This window comes from Osmerus eperlanus, chromosome 10 (genome assembly GCF_963692335.1).
Source record: "Osmerus eperlanus chromosome 10, fOsmEpe2.1, whole genome shotgun sequence".
In the NCBI taxonomy this organism is placed as follows: Eukaryota; Metazoa; Chordata; class Actinopteri; order Osmeriformes; family Osmeridae; genus Osmerus; species Osmerus eperlanus.
Genome location: NC_085027.1, coordinates 5,500,621 through 5,528,126, shown reverse-complemented (window position 1 = coordinate 5,528,126; position 27,506 = coordinate 5,500,621). Strand labels below are relative to the sequence as shown.

At 49.6% G+C, this 27,506-nt stretch overlaps 1 protein-coding gene across 1 annotated transcript in view; it reads left to right on the top strand.

Annotated features, from left to right (window-relative positions):
* Window positions 1-15,628, top strand: part of fto (FTO alpha-ketoglutarate dependent dioxygenase) — a 40,867-nt gene extending 25,239 nt beyond the window's left edge. The window contains exons 7-8 of the mRNA XM_062470960.1: window positions 1,627-1,746; window positions 15,483-15,628. Of these exons, the coding sequence (XP_062326944.1) occupies window positions 1,627-1,746; window positions 15,483-15,611 (249 nt within the window). The 3' untranslated portion in view covers window positions 15,612-15,628. The remainder of the gene's footprint in view (window positions 1-1,626; window positions 1,747-15,482) is intronic.
* The last annotated feature ends 11,878 nt before the right edge of the window (window positions 15,629-27,506 follow it).

Below are 27,506 nucleotides of genomic sequence, written 5' to 3'. Positions count from 1 at the left end.
GTACAAAGCTGTCGTGATCGAAGAGAGAGTGAAGCAGACAGTGAGGCTGACATTTCTTTGAAGGTGGTGTTGTATGGAGTGGTTGTGAGGATGCTGAACAGGGGCCCCGGGGCCTGTGTCGTCCCCCTTAACAAGGGCCGGCCCCTGCACTGAAACACTGCAGAGATCAGGGGGACTCTGCTTCCCCCAAAGAAGGCTCCGTCCTCCACCGCTCTGTACGGGCTCTCTCCATAGCAACTGGATGCAGAGAACCACCTAGACTATTAATGGATGGATCTGGTGTCTCTGGGTTTTTTTTGGTTCTAGGTGTGATATTGTCGGTGTTAGACGCTGCCGTACACGGACATAGTTCCCCGTGAAAAAGAAACGATAAACGGAGCAGTCGGAGGAAAGGAACTACGAGCTCTCGTCTCTGTTCACAGGCATTTGATATGCAGGCTCTTTTGTACTGGAATGCTGCGTGTGATGCAGTTTGTCTATGTGAAAGGAGCGGGGCAGGTATTGTTAGAGGGAGAGCAGGGGGCTGGGGGGCTGAGGGGCTGGGGGGGAGGGGAGCTGGCTGGGTGTTTGGGGGGAGGGCAGGTCAGAGTGGCTTTCTTTTGCATCATCGACATTTGTGGCAATCTTTGACATGCACGCACACACACACAATAGCACATCGATGGGCTAACACACACACACACACACTCATACACACGCTACTTAGTAACATACAGAGAGATACACACACTCCGACATTCAGACATACATGCATGCATGCATGCATACATACACCTGGCTTGATGAAGCAGTCTCGTGAGGATTAAACCAGCACTTCAAAAGAGCAGGAAAACCACACCAGCCTCGCTGGGGAGAGGTGAGGGGCTCAGCCGCGTAAACTGTCATCCCCAGATGGAGGGAGGGAGAGGGGGTGGGGGGAGGAGAGGAAAGGAGGGGAGGGCAGGGAGGAATGGAGAGGGGGGGGAGGGGAGGGGGAGGAGGGGAGGTGGAGAGGGTGGAGCCATGTGGGGGTGAGGTGTGTGCCTGTTTGTTTCCGTGTTGTTTGTCTGTGTCTTAGTGAGTGTTTGTGAGTGTGTGTGTGTGTGTAGACAGTGGGGGTCGAGGGCCAAGCGGAGTGTGTTTTACCTGTTCTCCGAGGAAATGGCCATCTGCATATTCACGTTTCTGGCAATGCAGTCTGGGACATCTTCCTCTCCCTCTCCCCCGCCACTCCATTCCCTCACTCTCCTTACATTTTGCTAATTTGGCAAAATCCCAAACTTGAACCTATATTCAATCCCTCTCTCTTGTCTCGCATATCATGGAGGCCTAGAGAGCCCTTGACAGCTAAACCTCAGTGTCTTAACTGACATTGTGGGAGAGTTAAATAAAAAAGCAAGTAAAAAGTACTTTAAAGTGAAGTAAAATAAGGCACCAAGACAGACAGGAGCAATAGTCATTTGTCACTTGAGTCTTGAATTTCTCTCAATTTACTGAAGTTATGCTATACAGATAATTTAAAAAAAAAATCCACAGAAAGTTCATCTTTATGGGATACATTATTCAGACTTACTACATCTATACGATCTGTCACTTACCACAAATGTTCCTATTGTTTGATTCGTATGTCTGTGTGTGCCTGCCAAGGTGGAGTTTGAGTGGCTGAGGCAGTACTGGTTCCAGGGCCAGCGCTACACCCGTTTCTGCAGCTGGTGGAGCAGCCCCATGGAGAGACTGGAGACAGACTGGAGACACATGGAGCTCATGGTGAGTCTAGACACACCACTCAGGGCCTTGATACAGACACAACTGTCTGCTACCACACACACAGTGTACACACTGTTTATGCACACACATACAGTACACGTATGCACGCGAGCGCGCACACACACACACAGTTCACTCCACGCCCACACACACACAGACACTTCTTACGCACACATACAGACACAACTGTCTGCTACCACACACACACACACACACACACACACACACACACACACACACACACACACACACACACACACACACAGACACTTCTTACGCACACATACAGTACTGTACACAAACACACAATAAGTTCACTCTTCCTAAATTTAGGTCACTTTAAACATGCCTGTGCCTGAGCTTATTGCACAAGCTACTCAACACATCTGCAGAAGCAACTTTACTGTCAGTTTACCGGAGGGAGGTTGTGAAATACTGTATAGGCCGTATCATATTCAGAAGCATGTGTCATCTATTTCACTCCAGTCTGACTCATCTGTTTATCAGGGAAGCACGGTGCGTGCGTGTGTGTGAGTTTGTGTGTGTGTGTATGAGGGTGGGGAGTGCAGAGGAATTGGCTTGAGTCTACTCCTTGCCATGGCTCGAACAATTCACTTCGTTATTGCAGCCTTCCAGATTAGAGGGCTCACTGTAAAGTCCCCATTGTCTCGCCTGCCTTCTGTTCCTGTGTGTTTGCGTGGGCGTGCCCGTGTGTTGTATACTGTCCACGACCTTCTGTCGTGACAGGGAATGTTTTGGGAAACTCTGGAAAGTGCGCCAGCAGGGGGCACTCTTGTACCACTGTAGCACCCAGCTCCAGAGCTCGGCTCTCTCTCTCTCCCGCTCTTCATCAGCCCCCTCCCTCCCTCCCTCCCTCTCTCTCGCTCTCTCTCTCTCTCTCTCTCTCTCTCTCTCTCTCTCTCTCTCTCTCTCTCTCTCTCTCTCTCTCTCTCTCTCTCCGTACTCTCTGTCTCTGTCACTGGCTAGCGCTGAGCAGTAATCACATCTAATGCTCAGGCGGGGATAAAGAGAGAGAGAGGGAGAGAGGAGCTGGAGCACACTGGTGCCGTGTCTTAGCCAGGCAGCCAGGCTCTCTGTCTCCCCGCTCCAGAGCCAGGAGATGGGGCCTGGGAGGAAGGGTGGGGGCGGGCAGGCGGGCGGGCTCAGCTCATCTGGAGCTCCACCTCTGGGTCCAGATGAAGGGTGTGATTTGGGCCTGTATTTAGAGAGGAGCACAAGTGAGATGTGAAGCCTTGCTCTCCGACGGGCAACCAGACCCCACTCAGCGCTGTTCGCGGGTTTGTGTGTGTGTGTGCGTGTGTGTGTGTGTGTGGGGGGGTGTGGGTATTTAAATTTGTGCAAAATGAATATATATGTGCATATTTTGGAAAGGACACATAGTGCTACAACAATTCCTTGAATCTACGTGATATTTTATTCAATAATGTTAATTCATATATTTTATTTATTTTACTAGTCATATTCACAGTAGTTGAAAAATGAACATTTGTGCTTTCTTCTCTACCAGTTCTTACATTAATTTCAACTTTGAAGCCTGTATAAACGCTCGACTGGCACATATACTAGGCTACATTCTAATTGAAATATATGAATACAAAAATTGATTCTAGGAAGGATTTCTCTCTGACCCCTAGACTGAAATAAGGCAATGATAATTTGTGAAAATGAGATCACATAAATAAAAAGCAATACTGGTCAATATAAATGCAGGTTTCAATATTGGATTCATAAGCAATACTCCTAGATAGATTTGACTCCAATTCCACTCTGTGACTAAAGAGGCAGTTTTCATTAGAACAAATCCGTCATGTATTGACTTTGCTACAGTTGAGTTGGGTTTTTTTTCGTTTTTTTTTCTTCATGTTGTTGTTTACTCATATTGTTTACATTTTACCATGTACACGTACCTTTTCTGTAAAATATTGAAACTATTACTCACTAAGTCACTACTACTACTACTACACTACTCATGTAGCTCAGTCCTTTAACCTAAGCTCTTTTTTGTGTTTTATATAATATGAATTTAATGTATCTATAAATAAAACACTATCTATTTTGGATATCCAACGAAGAGAACTCCAATATAAAATGTTTTACTTTTGCAATAATGTAGGAGTGTGTCTGTTTTGGTGCGTGTGTGTGTATACTCGGTATATTCTTATACTGTGGCGGCTGCTGTTTCTGGATGCCGGGGCCTCTTCCCCTGGGGCCCCTTCTGCCCCTCCAGTCTGTTGTCATGCAAATGCTCACCCTTCCATTTGAATGACATTCTGATCAAAAAAACCCACGTCCAGCGCTCCTCTCTCGCCTTTCTCTCCAAACTGTTACCTCAGGAATTGAAGCGTTTCCTAATAGAAACAAAGGCACGGAGCGGCAGAGGGCCGCTGCATGAAGTGTATTTAGATGAGAGTGTGTGTGTGTGTGTGTGTGAGAGCGAGTGTTTATTTGTTTCATGCATATTTGCGCTACCTTAAGGAATTGGAGTGGTTATCAGATTTAAGGTGAGATGTGAGTGAATGAGTGAGCGGGGGGCTTCTGGGTTCTCTATCTCTCTGAGGGGGTGGGGGGGGTACAGGGTGGCCGTCTGTGGTTAAAGGACAGGGGTGTAAAGGCGACGTTCCCCAGTGATACAGTACGGGGCCGCCGAAACCCGTTTGGACTGGCCTGGACCAGGGCCTAGATCCCCTGAGGACACCGTATCAGAGATATCATACAATAGTGACATTTCCTTAAACCAGCAACAATGAATAGCTTCCTCCTGGCTAACAAAAGAGACAGTCAGCCTTTATGCAGAATATTTTAAATAACGTGTGGCATTCTTTTTCACGTTTTTTTTTTTCTTCTTTTTTTTTATCTTTCTTTGATTTGCTGTGAGGGAAAAGCGACAGAAGAGAGCACATCCCATTTTGGTCTTGTGTGTGCGGCTGATGCTAATATATGCACTCTGTGTGACTTTAATTGATTTACCAGCTCTGCTCGCACACTTCGGCTTTTTTACCCTAATTTGTCTTTTTCCCGACTTCTGCGACTGCTCATCTAACAACTTCAAAAGCGCTGGGATGTGAAGAGATTTCACTGTTCTCTCTCTCTCTCTTGCTCTCTTTTTTCCCCTCCCTCTATCTTTCTCTCGCTCGCTCTTCCTCGTCTGACAGGGGAACGAGCCTTGTAGATGAAAATCTGTTCAGTACGTATCAAGAAAATTAATCTACCCTCACAATAAATATAATCCACACACTTGAATATATTTGTATACTTCAAGATGTACTAAACAGGAAGTAGGAGCAGGGCTCTGTCTCCCAGTGCTCTCTCCACCTATCCTGTCTCTCTCCTCTTCCTGGGCTTGGTCACACACAAACAGTAAAACACACACTAACACGCTGTCATCCACTTGTTTTTTTGTACACACACACACACACACACACAGACACACACACACACACACACACCTACACACAATCACAGTCACTTATATTCCCAGAAACACTCACACAGTCTGAAAGTAGCAACAAAGACATGCGTGTCGGAAGACCCACACGCGTGTGTGTGGGGATGCGCACCGTGACCATTTCATCCTTCTTCCCTCTCTTTAATGGTGGTCCTTAGGACCAATCAGAAGAGCTGAGGGGGAGCGCAGTGCAATCACACGCAGTCTAGCCCGCTTGCCATCGATAGCTGATTAGGTTATTGACCTAGCAGGATGGTAGGAGAGAAGGATGGGGCTGCTGGGTTAGAGGTAGAGAGACAGAGAGAGAAAGAGAGAGTGAGAGAGAGGGGGGGGGGGGGGTCAATGTAAATGTTATTGCAGTGTGAGCTCATCTGATCAAAGCCCAGGAAAGGTTAAGCGAATCCAATCTGGTTTTGTATGGCAGAGTGCAGACACAGGCACAAGAGGAGAAACCCCAAGACAGAGAATGGATTATCATATTGGCGCTGGAGTGGAAGGGGCCTCCGACCGCCAGTTTACTCCGCCTGTAATGCCTTTAGACAGCAATTGGCCTTAATAACCTTTATTGACTTCAGCGGGTCAGAGCCAAGAATCTAATTATTAAAGTGTATCAATTTCATTGGAGTTTAGAGTTGCACTGTTCATATAATTATTTTAAGGTCGGCCGGGGCAATTAATCCCTATCCACTTATTTGATGGGTTTGTAAAACATTATAAATGTTATGGTTCTGTTGTGCGTTTCACCGTAAATAATTTTTCAGAGGGAACGCTTTTCCATTCGCTGTGCTTCTTTTTCACTGCTCGCGTGAAGGAGGAGAGCAGGATGTCTTAGAGGGCTTGAGGCTTCAACAGAATTATTCTGCAGATGTTTTAGTGCTGTGCTTCAGTCCTTTGCTTGTCTTCTACAGTACTTGCGTTTTATAACAATTTTATGTGCACACATGCTGGCCAGATTAATTGTTAAGTGTGAACTATTCAGTAAATACTTTAAAGAGCGCTTTTATAGCTTATTATAAAACCGTTCATTATCTGTGCTACATTTCTGTGTTTATGCTAGTTTCGTTTTGTGACAATGTGCACTGCATGCTACAATTCTGGGTGAAGTTGTTGGCGTTTAAAAATTGTGTTAGCTGCTTGTATGTGTGTGACTTGTATAGTTAGTGTGTGTTTGTGTTTATGTGTGTGTACGTGCATGTGTGTACGAATGGGAGAGAACCGCCCAGTAGTTTATCCTTCACTGACAGTCAGCTACCTGCCTAGTAAGACCTGTTTCTCCTTATCGCCAAACATAGAATAGAGTGTCTTAATCCACGTGTTCATTATAACACAGCACTGTTTACCTCCAGCTCTGTACCAGTGCACAGGTTTCGGCCCCATTTAGACAGTGCCACATAAAAAAGAAATTACTCTGAGATTATTGTTATTATTCATTTAAAGAGGAAATATACGGCTGATAAATACATTTTACATCGCCGAGCGGCACGCTGGTGCAAATACAAAATGAGGAGAGAAAGAGGAAGGGAAGAGAGAGAGAGAGAGAGGGAGAACGTAGCCTAAGTCGCGGGCGAAGGCATTTGCGATTCTCTTTGAAGTACTTCTTCAATGGGGTAAGCTGAATTTCTCGCCGGCACCTGATAGTGTTCTGGGTAAATACTTAAACCCCTTTAGAGCATTTCACGGCATATGTGGCGTTGCTGGGAGGCAGCATCGGTGTTACCTGCAGCCAGGGTGGCCCGGGGCTTGGTATCCCGAGGATGGAAGGTGCTGAATGGGACTCCCTGTGGCAATAGGCTGGGTGACAGATTCAGCCTCCGCATCGCTGGGAGGAGAGCTTGTGGTGCAAGTGGATAGATAGATGGATAGATGGATACAGATGATGGACAGACAGATGGATCAAGGGTCTTTTTTAACCTTTTCCCAGCCAAATTCTGCAGACACTAACACTGATACGCATATGCACGCACGCACACACACACACACACACATACATACACAGGCTGAGACATGTGCACAGACACGCATACATAGAGATATTTATGGACACACATCCACTCACACAAATGCACACACACACACATTCAATATGAAACGCAACTGCACATTTTATTAATGGCTAAGGGCACTAGCTCAGCCTGTCAAGCCATATTGTATTACTTTGTGTCTTTATAAACAACACACGGCACTCCTCAGCCATATCCTTTTATTTCTGTCTCATACATCATAATTATTGCTCATACATTTTCTGTGTGAGTATCTCTAATGATTTCTCGATAAACAGGATGTATGTTATTATCGTGGTAAAACAGAGGCGTGGCGGTTCATGTCATCTGAGTTCACACAGTGAATGGAGAGCAGAGCCAAAATGCTCTGGGCTGACAGAGTTCAGGTTTACCAAAGGCATGAGTCACAGTTCCTGCTCTCTTCATCTCTACACTTCCTCGAAAAAACTCCTCAGACACGACACTGCCATTGTCCTGTCTCTGTATCGTGTTGGGCAAATTGTGTGTTTTGTCTATATCCCATTACATTTGTAATTATCTACAGAACTGACATAATTTGCCTTTTTGTGTGAGAGATGGGGGAAAAAAGAGACATTTTTGCTGATTTGCATTATTTCATTTTCCAATTTTGAATATTTTTTGTGTGTCCGTGAATGCCGTCATTGACAACTTCACTGCATTGCGGGTGGAAGTGCCCCCTATCATTTTTGTTAGAAAACAAACGAGCGCTTTACTGAGATGAATCTGTCTGATCCTCTTAGCCGCCTTCTCCGCGCACCCAATTTTTCTTTCTGTTATTTATTTATCCCCACATTTTTCCTCCTCTGGCCCGATCAGCAAGATAAGTTTGCCGTGGAGGGAGATAACATCCATTAAAGAAGTAAAGAGGAATTACAGGCCAGCGTAGATTAATCACTGCTCGGGCTAATCGTGTTCACTGTGGATGGGAGGGCTGACTGCAGGGCCTAGCCTCGCTCTGTCTGCCTCCACTTCAGTTACACAGCCAGAGATAGCGAGGGATGGAAGGATGGAGAGAGAGAGGGAGGGAGAGACAGACAGCGGTGGGGGGTGTTGACTGGGTAAGTGAGTGTGTTGAGTGGGCGGGGGTATTCGGGGAAGGAGATAAAGATTGAAAATGAGATGCTTCCGAGAAAGCAGCGGAAGCAGAGGTTTAAGAGCAGAACGGCTCGAGCGAAGGATGGAGACAGGGCAACACGAGAGAGACAGTCAGAGATGATAGAAGATGAGAAAAACGTGTATCTCTAGCTCACACCAAAGCCCACCTTCTCACGGCTGACAGTACACATTAACACGAGCAAACAGTTGACATGCAATTATTGCCAGACTTTGATGTCGGTGTAATTGTGCATTCCTGGCCTAACCCATGCACATCACACCATGGAATAGAGATGAGACAAGACACCGTGTTGTTGTTGTTTTTCTCTTACCATCAAAGAACAACAGCTCCAGTCAGTGAACTTTCCCTACCCCCCCCCCCCCACACACACACACACACACACACCCTTTAATTCTCCAAATTCATCAGTGCAGTCATCATGTTCAGACTATTAAAAGGGGCTAAGCCCGCTCTAAAAACAATGAGGTTGGGGGGGGGGGGCTCGTGAAGGAGGACGGCGTAAAATAGTCTCGATTCGCTCGAAGAGTCGCGAAGAAAGAGGGGAATGATGGAGAAGATGCTCGCGATAATTTGGGAAGGCTTTAGGTGAGGGGGGTGCAGGGGGAGGGGTGGAAGGCAAGGAGGTACAGCTATTATGGAGGGATTTAAACTGCACTCAGAGAGAATGCAGGGGAGAGACGGGGATTCTAGATGAGGAATACAGCACCAGAGAAGGGGCTTTGGGTAGTAGCTAGACCTGGTAAAACTTGGACGTTATTTGTGTTGCTCTTTCACAGCAACACGTTTGAGGACGGCACGCTGGCTGAGATCAAAACCCAGTGCGTTCTTTGTTGCTGGTGCTCCACAACATACTCTTAGGACAATTCTTTTGTAGTTTGCAAATAAGAAAAGTACACAATAATACTACGCGAATTACGTGAATATTAATATACGGCCTTTTCCTCAAACCCTCACAACCAATTTCTCTCATGGATCGTACCACCTTGCTAAAACACTCAGGGGGGCTATCACTGTGGGAACTCCCCGCCCTCACCCCCTCCAGATAGCCCCCTCCTGGATGGTGCGGTGTTAAGTGGGTGAGATGTAGGACAGTGTAATTAACGTTAGTCCTTTAACGGGCCCCGCCTCCCTCCATGGGGAGATCCAGATATAGCTTTCATTAATTCCTATTTGTGCGTAATGAGAGGGTCATGTTGGAGGTAATAAATGGATCTTTTATTTGGGTTAGAGCTGCAGGGCTGCATCTTCTCCTGGCTAACAGTCTCATAAACACCCTTTAGCCACTCTCATCAGCCTCTTGGGTGGCAGACACACACACACACACACACACACATTAACGCATACACACATTCAGTCTCACTCTGTCTCTCTCTCTGTGGGTGTACACATACCCACATACTCTCTCTCACTCTCTCTCCACACACACACACACACACACATTACGTGGTCTTCTGACGAGGATGAAAAGTGTGAACATTTGATAAACATTTTAGCAGGTTATTGAAACCCTGTAGTGTACTGTAGTCTTTTCTTCTTGCATGTTAGTTAAGGAGCTATTCTTCACTCTGTGACCGCTATACATTCTATACGAGATATACAGTAAACCCATCACCAACAGCAACCCATATAAAGGCATGGTTCTATTTCTGCCAGGGCCTGAGGGCCCTTACACCCACACAGGTGTGTGTAAGCTACGGTGCGTCGCTATAGCACTGCACCCCTGACAATTACCAAACACACACACACACACACACACACACACACTCACTCACTCACTCACTTTCTCTCCTCCTAGTCTATGTTCCGCTGTGTCTGAGAGACCTGTCACAGGCTCTTTGTGTCCAGATGCAGGATGAAGATGTGAAGCTCCACTGACAGCTCCTTCCCACACAGCCTGCCTCCGCTCCCCCCAGCACTGTGGGGCTGAGGCCTGTCCGCCAGCTCCTTCCCACACAGCCTGCCTCCGCTCCCCCCAGCACTGTGGGGCTGAGGCCTGTCCGCCAGCTCCTTCCCACACAGCCTGCCTCCGCTCCCCCCAGCACTGTGGGGCTGAGGCCTGTCCGCCAGCTCCTTCCCACACAGCCTGCCTCCGCTCCCCCCAGCACTGTAGGGCTGAGGCCTGTCCGCCAGCTCCTTCCCACACAGCCTGCCTCCGCTCCCCCCAGCACTGTAGGGCTGAGGCCTGTCCGCCAGCTCCAACCTGCACGCCTGGACCGGCACAGTAGCCAATTTAAAGTCAATCAAAACATTATTAACAGTACATTTTATCCCCCACCGACTTGATTTCTGTTCGGGAAAGGTCTACAGTACTGGCCAGGACAAAGATGGAAATTCATTTTATTGGTTTTAGCGTTAGCTGCAGTATTGGAGTTTAATTTGTTGGACGTCGTCACTTTGGGGGAAGACCGTCTGGCTTCGACCCAGTCAACCGAAAGCTTTTGTTGGCAGGAGACAAGTTCTGATCCAAACCGGCTATCTGGAACCATCTAGAATCAGCTTTCACATGCTGAGGAAGGGAGACAGGGAACATGAGGGAGAGAAAGAAGGGAGGGGGGTTCAGCAGAAGGCACTTGTGAGCAAGTGTCACACTTTGTTCCAACATCTCTGTCCAGGTCCATCTCCATTGTTCCAAATTAGTCCCTGCACCTTCTTAGGGCTTTGTGGTGGTGGACAGTGATGCATTTTGTTTAGGCCGGTGGGGGTGTTGTGTGTGTGTGTGTGTTTGTCGGTTCCTTGCCATGCATTGGAGAGCCTGGTGCTGACATCTGCATAGCTCATTCAGACCCAGGCCTATGTGGTTTAGCCATTAAAAGCCCACAGGATCTGCTCTCCAGCTCGTGAGAGTGCGTGTGTGTACGTGTGTGTTTTGTGTAATTCCTTGTGGGGCTGTTGGATTGCAACCTTAAAAACAGTATTTGTCTTCTTTTTTTTTTTTTATTCCCTTCTTTTCCCACCGAATGCGGGTGATCACAAAGCCTTTGGGGTTGTGCTTCATTTCGCCCCTGTAGAAAGCATATGTCCAGCATGCCCTCACAGCATCCTGGCCCCAAGATGGACTGGGCCTCTGGCAGACAATAGAGCCCTGCCCACACTGGAGAACCACAATGCCTTCAAACACACTCACTTGTTGGGTTCCTTCCCTTTCAGGGAGTGTCTGAACCCCCCCCCCCCCCCCCCTCCCTCGTCTGCTCTATAGCGTTCCTCTGATGTCGCAGACACATTTTTCTAATGTTTTACACTTCATATAATCCGCTGTGTATAGGGAAGCCCACTTCAGAGCCTCATATAATTGATGGCGCCCACGACCCCCAAAGGGTCAATCTGGCAGAAAGGGCAAGCACTCAATCACCTCTGAGATCACAAGTACCATCCACTCCCCCTCACAAACACACACACACACGCATGCACGCACACACACACACACACACACACACACACACACACACACACACACACACACACACAGAAAAGACCTCCCTAAGAGGCCTGGGGTTTCTGTAACCCCCCAAGCTGGTCTCTCCCAATGATAGTCAGGGGCCCTTTGAGTGGAAAATGCAGCCTGTCCAGTGATGAGACTACCACGAGACTAGTCCACTTGACTAGATACCTCCCCCCCCCACACACTCACACACACACCCACACACACACAGACTTCCTATTCCTTCCTATTAAAAAGCTTAAGATCCTGCAACCTTATGGAATTCGGCAAATCAAATTTCAATTTGGCCATCTCCAATCACATGATAGGGAGGGATGGACGACAAAACACTTTTTTTCCCTCTTTTACAACTGGAAGTTGTGTGATGTCAGAGGAAAGTGAGTCTGGCTGGGGCTTATTTTCCTGGGCTAATATAATTTTCCAGCGGTGGATTGTTACCCCCAGAGCGAAGTAAACCAGGGAGGCCCTCTGCAACACACACCCCGGGCCCCTTCTACCTGGAACTGGCCCTGGCAGGATCACAGCTCCCTTCTCGTCCATATCACCAGACAGAGGCTATCAATTATCCCTGAGCAAGGTGCTCCATGACTTTTTTCCGCCAGTAGTGGAATTGATATTGGTTTCATGTATTAACACAGTGAGAGAGGGAGAAAGAGAGCAGCGGGGTGCTTGCCAAACTTTCACTCTTAGGGCCTGTGAAATAAAATGTAGGGACCTGAGCGCCCGCAGGAGCCAGAGAGCATTATCAGATTTGGAGAATAGGCCTGAAATTCAGCTGGTGTGTTAACGTGAGAAGTAGAAATAGAAATAAGGAGAGAGAGGGAGTTCAGAAGCAGTTATTCTGTCAAAGGACTTGAGCACCTTCAAGTCTTTCTTTTTCTTTCTTAAAAGATGCAGAAAAACGGTACAAATCCTATCAATCAAGCTATTGCTGATAACTAAACAAGTTTTTGAAGCCACCATGGAGCAAGGAAGAAGGCAACACACATTTTCCCTTGAAGGTTGAGTTCTTTTTTAGTTTTGAAAGGTCAAAATAATATTTTTCAAATGAAGTTTGATTTTTTTTGTATTAATTTTTTAAAGAAATTTCAATCTTTTGTCATGAGAAAAATGGAAACAGACAGAGAGAAGAGGCCACGGCTCAGATATGTGTGGATACTGAGGATGGGCCTCTTAGTCAGTGCAACACAAGCTCCTGTACATTGTGTAAATTGAGGGGCCCTGATGGTCAAAATCACAAGGATGGATTAGCAGGGCCTAAGCTCTGTGACCTGCCATATAATGATAGTGTCACAAACCAGCCATGTTTAGGGCTTGTGGAAGTCTTACTGTAAAATGGATACTATGTCATGTTGCGTTGTGGCAGGTTCCTTGACCTTAAAGATTTCCTTGTTGATCCAGGTGAAGAGCTGTTGTTTCGGTTCTAAGATACAGTTCTTGGTGTCAGTAAAATGATCCAGACAGCTCTACAGTATGCCTTTAGATCCAACAACCGGTTTCCATCTGCTACTGGCCTCTTCAACAAGGCCAAGGACTCCCATTGACATTCATTCATTATTTAACCCAGTATCTGATTGCACTATTGCACTATGTTGACCACTCATGCTGCTCATTCTTATTCTTATTCTTATTTTTATATATATTTTATTTTATATTTAAATTGTTTTATTCTTACATTTGTTTAGTTCTTAGGAATAGTTAAACTTCTGTACCTTTACTTAATTTAAGATTTGTATATGTTTAGTGTTTGCACCTCCCTGCCACAGTAAATTCTGTGTCTGTATAACATACATGGCGAATAAACCGAATTCTGATTCTGATTCTGATTATATTTCTATACCTGGCCACACTGGAGGTATGGAGTCTTAGGGTAGAAGGGACATTGAAGGAGCCCCAGCCCCGCTCCTGCCCTCTCTCTCACCCCGGGATATGGTCCCAGGTCAGGGGGACATCTCTGGTCAGCATCAGGGGACCCGAGGACAGGTACTGTCATCCAGGGGTAAACAGAGTGGCCGGTACTAACCAAGGCTCCAGAGATAAAAGGCCGAGGGGGTTGTGAGCGGGTCTGGGCGAGGCTGAGAGCCTGGGGCTGGCCAGTCACTAACCAGCAGGGAGGCTGGAGGGCCTGGGGTTCACCCTGGGGCTGCCCCTGAAGACCTCCCTCAGCACCAGCCAGCCTAAACACAGCACAACAAACACACAGAACCCAGCACAGGGGGACACACACGCACGCACACACACACACACACGCACTCAAGGAGCCTGTCGCCAGTGTGTTTACTTACACTTAACAGGAGAGGTGAGCAGAGTTCACAGAGATGGGGGTCTTTGGGCTCCTTTGGTGACGTCTGTCATCGTGCATGCTGGGACAGAGGCCCTGCAGATGGGCTCTTCCTCTTCGAGGTGAACCCTTGACCCCACACACTTCCAGGGCGAGCACATCTGGAACCTGAGTCGGATTTAGGAAAATCGAGTCAGCGCAGGGTCTGAGCAGTGCTGGGTCTGGGTACGGTTTGGCGTGCACACGTGTTGTTGAATCACACGCTCCATACATGAAGGCGAGACTGCTATATGTGTAGCGGCTGAGACGTTGATACACTCCGAATGCACTTCCTCACACTCTCCCATCCCGTCAATCATCGGCGGAACGGCATTCGGGGGCTCCGTTCTCCGGAAGTGCGCGCGCGGGGGGGGGGGGGGGGGGGGGGCTGTAGCCCCTCCCACCGTCCCGCCGGTCAGCGCGGGGCTCGCCGCAAGTCCGATCTGTTTGATCGTCCAATCGGTCACGCGGCTCCGCGTCCCCCCCCCCCCCCCCCGTGTGTTTTGACACCTGTCCTGCCTCGTGGCGAAGACTGTCGGCACGGTGTCACCTCTCCGGATCCCACGGTGGCTTCCCTTTAGAAGGGAACACAGTCAAATCTGGCGTCAGCCGAATGAAGACAGACAGGTTGGCATTCAGAAAGGGATTACCACCCCCCCCCAAAAGAAAAAGGGGGGAAAAGAAAGCGTACTGTACACGATGGGATTGTGAAAAAAGGGGAGGTTTGAGAATGCCGAAAGCAGCGCAACCTAATGGGAGGAAGTGAAAGACTCTGACTGGTGGATTTGACAGGAAGAGACTGCTCTTAACAAGACGTCAGAGTCAGTCAGAGTAACAGATCCATCACTTCGCCAAGGAGAGGGAAAGGGAGAGAGAGAGCGAGGCCGAGAGTGCGAGAGCGAAAGACAGACGGAGGGGGAAAGAGGGATTTTTGAGCGTCGCTCTTGACAGCCCGGCATTTAATTTGGGTTGCCAGATCCCTTTTTCCTTCACCCCCATCTCAAGCAGCTTAGAGACTGCTGAGGACTCGGGGGCTGAGGGTTGCCAGGATGACTCAGCTTAGTGCTGATGCACCACGTCACACTCTAAGCTGGCCTGTAATTCATGTTCAACAGGGGGATACTCTCACATTACACACCAGTGTACGGACATGATTAATTGACTCACACTTTAATATCGGGTGTAATTTGCTCGTTCTCTGATGTAAAACAGACTTTATTCTGCGCTTACAGCCTCATACAGGGTGTTCTGGTGGAGGTTTTGCTGTGAATCATCCAAGTTTGGTTTTAAAACTGAATATGAGGGTTGCTAGTATAGTTAGACTGTCGTTCAGACCAGTTCTTAAATCACTTCCTGTTTGCTTCCTGTTCCAGACCAAGCTCTTCCTGGCGGTTGTGGAGGATGAAGAGAGCGCGGAGGAGGGCAGGAGAGAGATGGCCGAGACTCTGCTGAGTGCCCTGACAGACAGACAGCAGCACAGACAGACATGGAGAGACAGGTAGGACAACAGACACACACACAAAGACACACTAAACAAACACATATACACGCACAGTCACACATTACACACACACACAGTAGATATTCAGTACAAAAAAATATTTTTCACAAGACCAGTCCTGGCCTCTGTGCTTTATATTGCTTGTTTGAAAAATGGAACGTTTGAAACATGAGATGTCCCTAAGAATAAACACGGAGTAGAATGAATTTGCTTCAGCTTGAACGATAATGATGTGAATTCCATTGACTCTCCAATCTGGGTGCTTGTCAGAAGTTGTTTGTAGATCCGAGGCCCCTGGGCCTGCCAGCTATCACAGCGACCCGTGTGCCTTGGATAGCCCAGTCACTTCCTTCCCCTCAGATAAGGCAGAGAGAGCGGGGTTAGAATGCTGCTTTCATTCAGATAAAGAAATAGCCTTTCTCACACACAGAAGGACACTGTTGTTTTAGCTGGCCCCTCTCTTGGTCCGTTCTGTCTCTCAGCACCCTCAGTGTGCACACATGCTCTCACACACAGGGGTGTGCTGTGCACTGTACATACTCCTTCTCTTTCGACCTGTACGTTCTCTCTCTCTCTCTCTCTCTCTCTCTCTCTCTCTCTCTCTCTCTCTCTCTCTCTCTCTCTCTCTCTCTCTCTCTCTCTCTCTCTCTCTCTCTCCTCTCTCTCTCTCTCTCTCTCTCTCTCTCTCTCTCTCTCTCTCTCTCTCTCTCTCTCTCTCTCTCTCTCTCTCTCTCTCTCTCTCTCCTCTCTCTCTCTCTCTCTCTCTCTCTCTCTCTGTCTTTCTCACTCACTCACTCACACACCGAACAAACATCGAATGTGGATAATGCATGTTGTCCGTACAGATGGGTTTGACCTCTGTGTCTGCTCCTTAGCGACACCGTGCCTCGCAGGTCTGCTGGCTGCCTCCCAGCACGCTGGTAGGAGCCCAGAGCACCTGGAGCCAAAACGCACACGCACACGCTACACACCTCCCCTCCACGCCCCTAACCCCGTGGCCCCCCAGGTTTTTGATGTGTCCCCTCCAGTTGACCCGCCAGTCACGCCCAGACCAGATGATCCTTGTAAACACACTGTTTCCACACACCTCACAGGGCAGTGCTGACGCCTCCAGTCTCACAACCCTGATGGAGGGCGGCTCCGTGCATTCCTAGCGCAGGTGCTGAAAGCTAGGAACCATCCCACTTCGTCTACACCCCCCACTTGCACCCAAGCCACCTCTCAAATCTCCCTGTCCACCTCTCAAACCAGGCCAGCCCCAGCCCAGCCCCAACTTCAACCCAGCCTCAGACCTAGACCTTAGCCTCAGCCTCAGCCTCAGCCTCAGCCCCAGCCCCTAAGCCCTAGGCCTGGCCTCATCCCTCCAATGACAATGGCCAGGACAGGAAATGCTTGGTCCTTGTCCGACCTGCAGACAGCAGTTTATTTCCTCAGCAGGAGACGAGTGATTAGATTTGGGAGGGGAGTACGTGGTCCCACACACAGGGCTGTAATGTGTTTGAACTCCTCCTGCTCCCTATCTCTCTCTCTGCACACTGATAATGTCTCTCTCTCCCACAAAAAGCCCTTGGCTCGTCGTCTGTGAAGTGGCTGTCAACAGGCGCTGTTTAGAGCAACCTAAACACATGGCCTTGCGCAATGTTAAGAGAGACGCTCTGATAATGGTAAGAGATATGGAGAGGATAAAGGCCAATAAGCAGCTTTATCCCCATGGGGGGAGACAGAGACTGCTTCCTTTGTGATTAGTTGTAAAAGTAATTATCTAGTTACACAAGACTGAGTATGTCTTTTTGATTTCAGGAGAGGTAAATCTTGCTTGATTTATTCAAAATACCATTTGTTTCCATAAAAGCTAAATTGCCAAAGTGCAACTTTTGAAATGAGCCTTTTTATTTATTTTATTCTTCTATATCGAGGTACTAATTAGGTTTCACTTTGCCTATGCAACAGGCAGTGTTTTCTCATCAAACCACCTTTTGTTTCCATGGAAGCCATTCAAGCTCATAATGCTCGCTAAGGGTTGAAAACACACACAAGAAAAGGGTGATGGATGACTGTAGCTAGCGGCACATAAACATGCACAGCCAGGGCTTGATTGATTATGTTTTTTCTCTCAGACTTTTTGTTTCTTAAACCGCAGTTAAAGTAAGGGCGGTTTGAAACCTGTGTCTGCTAGCTCGCCCCAAGGCGATATTTTCAGCCCTGGCCAGAGAATAAGAAGACCGGCTCTGACCGGCTGCGTCTTCACAAGTGACTTATGGGTACTCTGGGTGACGCATGTCTTGCCTTGTTCTTCCAGGTTGACTTGCTCGTTCAATCTGCTCCAATAGAGTTCTCATTCATCTACTTTTTGATCTGGTGCTACTTAAGGTTTCCATGGGTCCCCGGGTTCTGGGCCTCAGGGGTTCACTCTGCCGGGCTGCCTACTGGACCACAAATACAGTAGGTAGCAGAATCATTCTTCATAATGGCAAAGTAAAATGAAAACACTTGTTTTCTGCTTGCAAAAAATGACAACCAACTGGTGCCCTCTGGATTGTGATTGGTTATGGTGGAAGGTCTGTTAAGAAAGGTCAATTGGGTTCACCTCGTATATCTACAGTTGAAAGGTGTAAAAACTCCTTGACTGCGGTGCGTAAACCCATCGACAGGTACTTGAACCTGCTGCCCCGCGGGCCCCCTCGGACCCTCCTGTACAAGGTGACCCCGCCCTGACCCAGCGGAGCCAAAGGTTGCGTCTCTGGCCAATAAAAAAAGGCTGCATTGTCACAGCCGGCGAGCAAACACTGAATGAACAGCTGTGAGTTTTGTACTGACCGTGCAAACTGCTGTAGGCTTTGTAAGGTCATTATATGATAATGAAAATGATTACAGAATTACATGGGGCTTTAGGACAGGAGAGTGGAGGCGAGGGGAGGGGCACATTGGGTTTGATAAATGGACTGTGAAGGTGCCCATCTGGCCCCTCTGCGGCTTTTTCTCGTCCTTTTTTTTTCTTCTGTTTCCAGTCCCTCCCTTTCTCTCTCTCTCTCCCTCTGTCTCTTCACCACCCGCCTTTCATTCCTGTCCTCTGCTCCCGGGCGAGCCTATGTGTAAAACACAAGGGCGTGTAGTGAAAGATTAACAGAGTGCAGGCCCCTCTCAAGGAAGAGAGGAGAGGGGGAGGAGTGGAGGTTAGGGAGGGTGGTGGTGGGTGGGGGGGGGGGTGTTTATGATTCAAGGGGGGGGGGGACTCCGGGTGGAGGGTCTGCCTGACTCGGCCACCCCCTGTCCTGCTCCTCTCTCTGGGGCGCTAGGAGAGGGGGCAGCAAGGTGACCTTTGACAGGGAAGCAGTTGGACGTCTTCAGCGGCGTAAATCAAGAAGCGTCCGTGTTCCTGGGTCTTGGAAGTTCATCTTCCAATGGAAAACCCCATGACCTCACAAGATAACACTTCCTGACCACACAATGCTTAATGACCCTCCCTAACATAGTCTCCATATATCTTGGTATATCAACCGAACATGTGTGACGGGAACGTTTTGCTAGAATATGCACGGTGTATGATATCCTCTGCACGGTAAATACAATATCTATGGGTAGCACTATAGGTAAAGAGTATATTGGCAAGGCAGTACTCTAATGGCCCTCTTTACTATTGTGCTAGTCAGGTCAAACTGCTGAATAGCCACACACAAACAGTACTTGGCACTGTACATCTGTTTCAGTGTTTAGGACTCTGCTCCAGCTTGCACGAAGCTGGTGAGGTCTTTATTCTCCTGACGACATGAAAAGGGCAGAGAGAGAGAGAGACAAGCGAGAGCGTTGCACGTCCACAGCTGCACTCATCACTCAGCCGGCTAGCTTGACCTCTGACCCCCGAGGACCATCTCCCCGGCCTCCACCCCTCTTTTGTTTCCAGTCATTGTGGCCCGGCCCGGCCCCTCACCTGGGGTAGAGCGCTCCCAAACAAAGAGCCCGGGCTGTCATCAGGGGCCAGGGGTCACGTGAGGACACAGAGACATCATAGTAGGAGGAGCCTGTGTCCGTCCCGGCTCGACCCACCCTCTCTCTTTCTCTCCCTCTCTGTCCACTGTTGTGAAGCCACCGGTTGCACCCCCTGCTGAGAGATGGATAGAATGGGGGGGGGGTCATCTCGCGATGACACATCCTTTGTGTCCCTGTCGGCACCCCCACCCCCATCCCCCTTCCTCCATCGAGCTAGGACGGGATTGGGGGAGTCTTAGGGGGGACAGAGGGCGTCCCAGATGGGTATTTAAAGATGCTCCGTGTCGCATCCACAATGAAGACGGAGACAGGGGCCAGGCTGGTGCGGGGCGGCCGGTGCCAGAGCAGGGAGAGAGACGCCTCCCTCTTTTACATGTACACACACACAGGCCGCTCCCTCCCCTCAGCACCAAGGGATTTCCCCCAGCCCTGTCGCCAGGCCGTCATCCTTCCTCCTGCTCTCCAAAGCGAGAGGGAGGTGCCTCTGTCATGTAATGAGTCCTAATATCCACCATGCCCCCCCCCCCCACGTCCACCCCCACCCCCCGAGCCCTTGTGACCGCCTGTGCCGCCATCCTGCTCTGACACGAGGGGTTTCGGGAGGGTTAGGGTTAGACATCAAACGTCAACGACAACGTTAATGGCTTGCAGACGAGCCGCCTTAATTAGCGCCGGGCCTCGTGGCGTCGCAGGCCCCGGCCGGCCGCTTGTCTGTGAGGCTAGGCGGTGGGAGGCGGCAGTGGAGGGGGACAGGTTAATCAGAACACGGCTCCCAGACCAGCAGCAGCAGCGGCGGCTCAGAGACAGGACCCACCCCTCCGACCCCCCCCCGCCGGCCCGAGCCAGCCGCCGTCTTGTCGCTCCGTGTTCCCTGGCACGCGGTGCGAGCCAAAAGTTTGTTGGCTGCACCTTTGACTCGCTCTACCCCGGGGCCGCTTGACTGCTCGGCGCTGCGGGCAAACACCTGTGTCTGGGGGCAGGCGGCTCCTCTCCTCCACCTCTCTCCCTCTCTCTCTCTCTCCCTCCCTCTCTCTCTGTTCATCATCTGTGCTAGCGCTGCAGGACAAAACAAATAAGAGCACCTTATCTGCCTCTTTCATCAAAGAATCCCACCTGTAATTAGTGCATGCTTCAAAAAGCTGTTTTCTAATTTGTCTGTGTGGTCCGTGGGACTGGCGCGGGGCAGGCGATGAGAGCCCTCCTAGCCTGGGTGTTCTGAGGTGTGATTGTACGACTGTAAAACAAATAGTTCTGTACACCGCCCTGTGTTTTCGCAATCATCCATATTTGCAAGACATGGCCCGAACTCTCCAGTGCTCTCCAGACATGCAGGATGAATCTTTCTGTCATCGGCTGGGAGGCTGGCTGGGAGGCTGGATGGGAGGCTGGATGGGAGGCTGGCTGGGAGGCTGGATGGGAGGCTGGCTGGGAGGCTGGATGGGAGGCTGGATGGGAGGCTGGCTGGGAGGCTGGATGGGAGGCTGGTTGGGAGGCTGGTTGACTGGATGGGAGGCTGGCTGGGAGGCTGGATGGGAGGCTGGATGGGAGGCTGGCTGGGAGGCTGGATGGGAGGCTGGATGGGAGGCTGGATGGGAGGCTGGTTGACTGGATGGGAGGCTGGCTGGGAGGCTGGATGGGAGGCTGGCTGGGAGGCTGGATGGGAGGCTGGATGGGAGGCTGGTTGACTGGATGGGAGGCTGGATGGGAGGCTGGCTGGGAGGCTGGATGGGAGGCTGGTTGACTGGCTGGGAGGCTGGAATGTGCTTTGAACAGATGACTGATGCTACTCATTCATCTTGGCAGATAACGCAAATATACACACATAACAATGTTTCTACATGCGCTTGCATGCACATGCATATCTGGCTTGGCGATGAGACAGTCACTATAATCAGACATTTAAATACATAGATCCTCTCATTTTTGTGGCGAAGCGTTGACATAGAAACTGTGCAGCTGTCTCCATTCGTTGTCATAACACCCTCTCCTGAATTCTCAGTTTGCCCTTGACTGCGGAGAGAAACTCGTTGCTCAGTTAAATTGCCTGCAGGTCTTAATGGAAACAGTAATTTCATAATTACGCTTTTCACAGTAATCGCTTGGCGATGCAATGTGGCGTGGAGAGCGAGAAATGTCATTAAAGTCCCACAGACATTTAGGGCCACTTGTTGGGGAGACAGCGTTTTAACACAGGAACAACATTTGGGATTTGTGAGAGGCAAGCTGGGGAGGGGGAGGGGGGGCGGAGGGGGAGGGGGGGCAGGGAGGTTCTGGGTTCAGGCAGGTTTTACAGTGCCTGTAAGAGGAACCAGGACATTCTTTCTGGTCGGAACCGACGAGCGTGGCGTGGTTGCCGGGAAGGGTGCGCAGTATCAACCCAGGAACAAGAACCCGGGGATTATGGGCTCTGTTACGCCAGTCACACAGAACACACTGTTCTGTGTTTCTCGCCGATGTCTCGGGCTTACCTCAGCAAGCTTATTACTTTCACTTAACACACTCTTCAAAATGACCGTGTTAACGTTGTGGCTTTCTCTCGTACGACGCAGGAAGACGGCTCAGTCTAATTAGTCCTTTGTATCACCGAGCACGCTGATATGACGTGCGAGGCACACACACCGACACACACACCCGAACCTAGACACTCGCGCTGTGTGCCACCATCCGCGCACACACACACCTACACACACCTACACACACACACACCTCCCTCCACCTCTGTTAATTATAACCTACACCGCTGGAACACCTCATTTCATGGCAAGCATATTGTGTCTTCAAGGCTGGCGGGAGGGTCATAAATTACCCTGAAGGTGAAGACGTAAGTTGGAGGAGATAGTTATGAAAATTTCATCTGTCTGCCGTAGCGGCTGCAGCTGCTCCTGTCAGCCGCCGCGAGGAGGAGGAATTACTGAGGGTCAAGGGGTGTGTGTGTGTGTGTGTACGCATGTGAGCATATGTCTGTGTGTGTCTATATGCATGGGTATGAGTGTATCTGTGTGTGTGTGTGTGTGTGAACGGGTGCGGAGGTGTGTGTGGGGGGGTGAGGGGATCGGGGGGGGTAGACAGGTAGGACCTGCCTGTCATTGAGTGGAACATCTCCTGTGTCCCTGTCACCCCTGGCCCCCCCAGCTTGGCCCCCACAGCGCTGGCAGGAGGGGCGGGGGACGGGGCACGGGGCGGATTGGGGGGGGGGGGGAAGTGTGCGGGCGGTCCCCAAGCTGTCTCTGTTCATTACTGCAGCGAGCCTGGGACACGGCAGGCAGGTGGCCAGACCTTTACTCCTCACCCACTGTGATCATCTGCCGTCCTGCGTGCCTGTGTGTGTGTCGCGTGTGTGAGAAAGAGAGAAAGGGAGAGAGATAAAGAGATGAAAGTTTACATTTACATTTAGTCATTTAGCAGACTTACAGTAAGTACAGGGACATTCCCCCCGAAGCAAGTAGGGTGAAGTGCCTTGCCCAAGGACACAACGTCAATTGACACGGCCGGGAATCGAACTGGCAACCTTCAGATTACTAGCCCGACTCCCTCACCGCTCAGCCACCTGACTCCCGTTGTTTTTGAGGGGACGGGGGGACGGGGGGCACATTTGTATACATTGACGGTATTTGAAGATGTGTACGTTAGTCTCTCTATGCGTGTGTGTGTGTGTGTACAACATGACCAGCATTGTGTCTGAGTAGGGCCTCAGCACATACCTGTGCTGAGGAGCCGGAGCTGTGGGCTGTCAGCCTCCAGCAGAGCCCAGCACAAGCCTCTCAGCGGCCTCCCCGCTCAGCGCCGCAATTAAGCCAGTGGACATAAAAGAGGCACTTTTCAGCCCACCTTCTCCTCCGAGTCAATCCGCAGTTTTTTCCCTGCGAATTCTATTAGGGCCGAACTCTTGAGCTGTTAATTACAATTCTAACAACCGCTCCTCCTGACAAATGGATGGCTTCGGTACAGATGTAGGATAGAGAGATATCGCTGGCTTTCACTTCCTCCGTACAAAGGCTGCCTACCCAAATGGGTCATCAATCCCACAGTGATAAATGTCTCCTGGAGTAATGAGTCTCTTATCGCCTGTGGATTACTGCAGATATTTGTAATTAGTGTAGGCACACAAGCCCCAGACAGATGCTGAAAAAGCTGCACAATGTCAAGGCCTGGTTCTTGCGTTGAATGGGAACTTTTCAGGATGAATAGGGAAACAGCTAGAGCCTATTGTGGCGTACATATGGGCTGGCAGGGTATTAGGTAAACTAGCGCACTGGCAGAATGTCTGGCGCTCAGATACTGACAGTGGGGGTGACATTGGCACAGTGCAGTTTCTAGTACTGTTTACCAGATATGCAGAGCGAGATGTCTCAGGCAGATTTTGGAAGTAGTACTGTACTGTCTTTGCACATTTCAAATGGGACTCGACACAATGCAAAGATACTTGGACGTACACACACACACACACACACACACATTCACACATGCACAACACACACAGACACACCTCTATAGCTGCTGGCCCATCCACCCCCGTAAGTACACAGCCTGAGGTCCGTCCTCGAGCCAGCCAGCCTTGTGGTCACATGACTAGAGACAGAGATGAAGAGGGCCGATGGGGGGGGGGGGGGGGGGGGGGGGGGTTGTGCCCGGAGGCCCCCCATCCTCTCCTTCTTACACCCCCCCTACCTTCCCTTCTTCCCCCTTCCCAGCCCAGCCCTGGAGGTAGCCTCAAATATGTCAGGGGGAGGAGGGGGGTCTCCTTTCTTTTAAATTCGCTTTTCTGCAGTTTTGGGGGACTGAGGTTCTCGGGGCGCCTGTTTCCTCCTGGAAGAGGCAGCCTCTCTCTCTCCTCCTCTCCTCTGACGTTCTCATGAAATCACAATGTGATGTATTCCCCCTCAGGTGTAGCCAGACTCACCATACAGCTTGACACTGCTCAGCCTTGTCCCCCCCCCCCCACACACACACACCCCACCCCCAGCCCAACCCCACACGCTGTCAACCCCTCAACACTGATTCAAACCTACAATTCTGCTAACATGGGTTTGAGGGTTTTAATTGGTACGCTTACTCGTGGTTGCATGATTATATAACCAACTAGTAAACAAATGTAGACAAACAAGCAGCCTGAGCCTGGACTATGAATCAGTATCTGGGAGGAAAACCGCCCTGCCTCTCCTCTGTTTAAGTTACACTGTCCATCATCCTTGTTTGTGTGGTGTGTGTGTGTGTCCTTGCATGTGTGTGTGTGTAAGTGTGAGTGTTTGTGTGTGTGTGTGCTCACATTGGCCCTTTGTGTCTGGAGGCCAGGATAGTTAAACCTAATTCCACTCTCACACACACACACACACACACACACACTCGTACCCTACACACATGTCCTGCCGCCACTGACAGACGCGTAAGCAGATGCAGTCAGGCCTGGTAATGACAGGTGATTATAAGTGGCGTGCGTGCCAAGCTAATTAAACCCCTGGGCTGACAGCAGCACTTGGTTTTCGCAGGCATCCTGGCATTAGAATAATTGTTGTAGCAGATCGTCTCACCTGCAAGACTGTGGCTAACAGCGTCATTTATATTACAGTAGGATGAACTGCTCGCCACCCACACCCCCAGGGGGCTGGTTGGGGTTAACATTGACTTCCAGAGACCCCTCTTGTCACAGATGGGAGCTTTCTGTTCCACCTTGCCTAGAAGACCACAAGCAGCCCAGGCTGTGTGCCTGCTTTTACAGTAGTGCTACGTTTGGACAGAAACGGGTGCTTTTGAGTGTGTTTGATTCGAAACACCCAGAGCACAGTCAGTCCCCTCTCCAAGGGGAAAACAATTCTAAAAAGAGCAGTGTCTGCTCAGTGCTTTGTCCCATCAGGCAGTTTCCCAGTCAGGGCACATCACAGAGTGCGGACAAGGGCAGGTCAACACAGCTTCACAGTGAGGTCATGACTTCTCCAGCTGGAGGTTCTGCTCACAATCCTGCTGGCAGAGGTCAGACCTGCACCAGGAGGCCTTCCTGCACCAGGAGGCCTTCCAACCCCAGGATAACGTTCCTGCACCAGGAGGCCTTCCTGCACCAGGAGGCCCACCTACACACACAGCGCCACTCTGTGAAGCACGTACACACAGGCACCTGTGCGTTGAGTAAGAGCTGGTTTCTGTAGAAACTAGTGTGGCTGTGAGCAAGATGACTGATTCATGTGATTGCCATGTGCTAACCAGCAGGTGGGGCAACGCCAGGTGCATGGTGCGTTGCATCAGTCAGTGTGTTTGGATGTGTGTATCCGGTAACCAGAACTGTCTGTTGGTGGCGTAGAGAGTGTGTTATGTGAGGTATGTGTAGTCGCTGTGTGGGACATTAGATTTATGGTGTATAGCTTGGCCTGCCATGTTTCGACATGTGATGTTATGTGGACAAAAACACCAGAGAACCTTCACACACACACACACATTTTCCTCTTCTCCCAGGTTGTAAATCTGAAGCTGGCTGTTTGGATGTCCTCAACTTTAACCTGTACACATTTTCCTCCGAGACTGTCCTGTCCAGCCATCTTTTGTATTACTCTTCCATATGCTTTGACTAAAGAACTTTTAAGAAATTGCACTTGTTTTACTAAAAAGTATGTTTATCACCCCCCCCCCCCCCCCACACACACACACACACACAGATGCACACACACACACACATGCATGCCCGCACACACCCTGACACAAACACTCAGAACTTTGATGGCTGTAAAATGGCCAGTAGCATCAGATAGGCTTAAAACTGTATCATTATGCTGTGTAGCAGTCTGATTAAACATTTGATTAACACACTCTGTGTGTTTGTGTGAGTGCATGTGTGTGTGTGTGTGTGTGGTGGGGGGGCGTGTACAAGGCCTTCCGCCTGCAGCGGTGTCTTATCTGTGTTCTCAACCTTGTCACACTAATTAAGGTCCAGATTTATTTCCATTCTCTCTTTTTTTTCTTTCACCTTGATAATCATCTCTGTGTGTCGCCGCAAAGCCTGCTTTTCTTTACAAAGTGATGTTATTCGATGGCACATCTCACTAAGCTTCCTAGAGCTGTTCCTCAAAAGAGGTTGCATAGCAAATGAGGCAAGCGTTCCGATTACCCCCCAAAAAAGAATGTTTTTGTATTTATTTATGTCATTTTTTTTTTTTTTTTATCAGTGATGAGACAATCAGTGAAGATGCAGTTGTGAAGTAGCGTTCGGTTGTGAAGTAGCGTTCAGCGAGATGAGGTGAGGCCGTTCAGCCATCGTTAATCCTCCTCATGTGACCTCACCCTAAGTTTAGACATCAGTCACCCTGCTGTCACAGTACAGATGAATAAACCACGACCACACCTCAACATTGTGACTGTGGGTTTATCGGTGTTCTGAGTGACACCTTTGCACTCGGCTGAACCGCCATAAGTAAGTGTGTCAACTTCTGTTTGTTGGTTACAGACTGTACGAAAGGCCTGGTAAATGGTTACACAGCGCAGGAAAGGCGGCTTGAGGAACGCAAGGCTAAACCGACACCCAGCTGAGCTTCATGAACCGGAGGGCGGGTCTTTGTTCTTTTATAAGAGTGTTAGTGACTGATTTCCAGACACAGAGCATGGTGCATCCTGAATGGGTAAATGCAATTTATTCAGCTGGTTAGTCTGGGAAAACATATGGTGCCATTTGGAGGCCCAGCCTGGAGCATGCTGTTCTCCAGTAATTAGACTGGCCCAGACGTGCGGCGGGCTAGCAGTCTAGGCAGACTGGGTACCAGGTTCTGTGTACTATCAGCACCAGATCCTGCCCGGGCATGGCATGACACAGCCAGCCCTCCTGCTGAAGCATAAACCGCACATACACACACACACACACACACACACACACATATGTGCACACAGACACCCACTCTGTCTCATTCACTCGATCTCTACAGAGATCTCT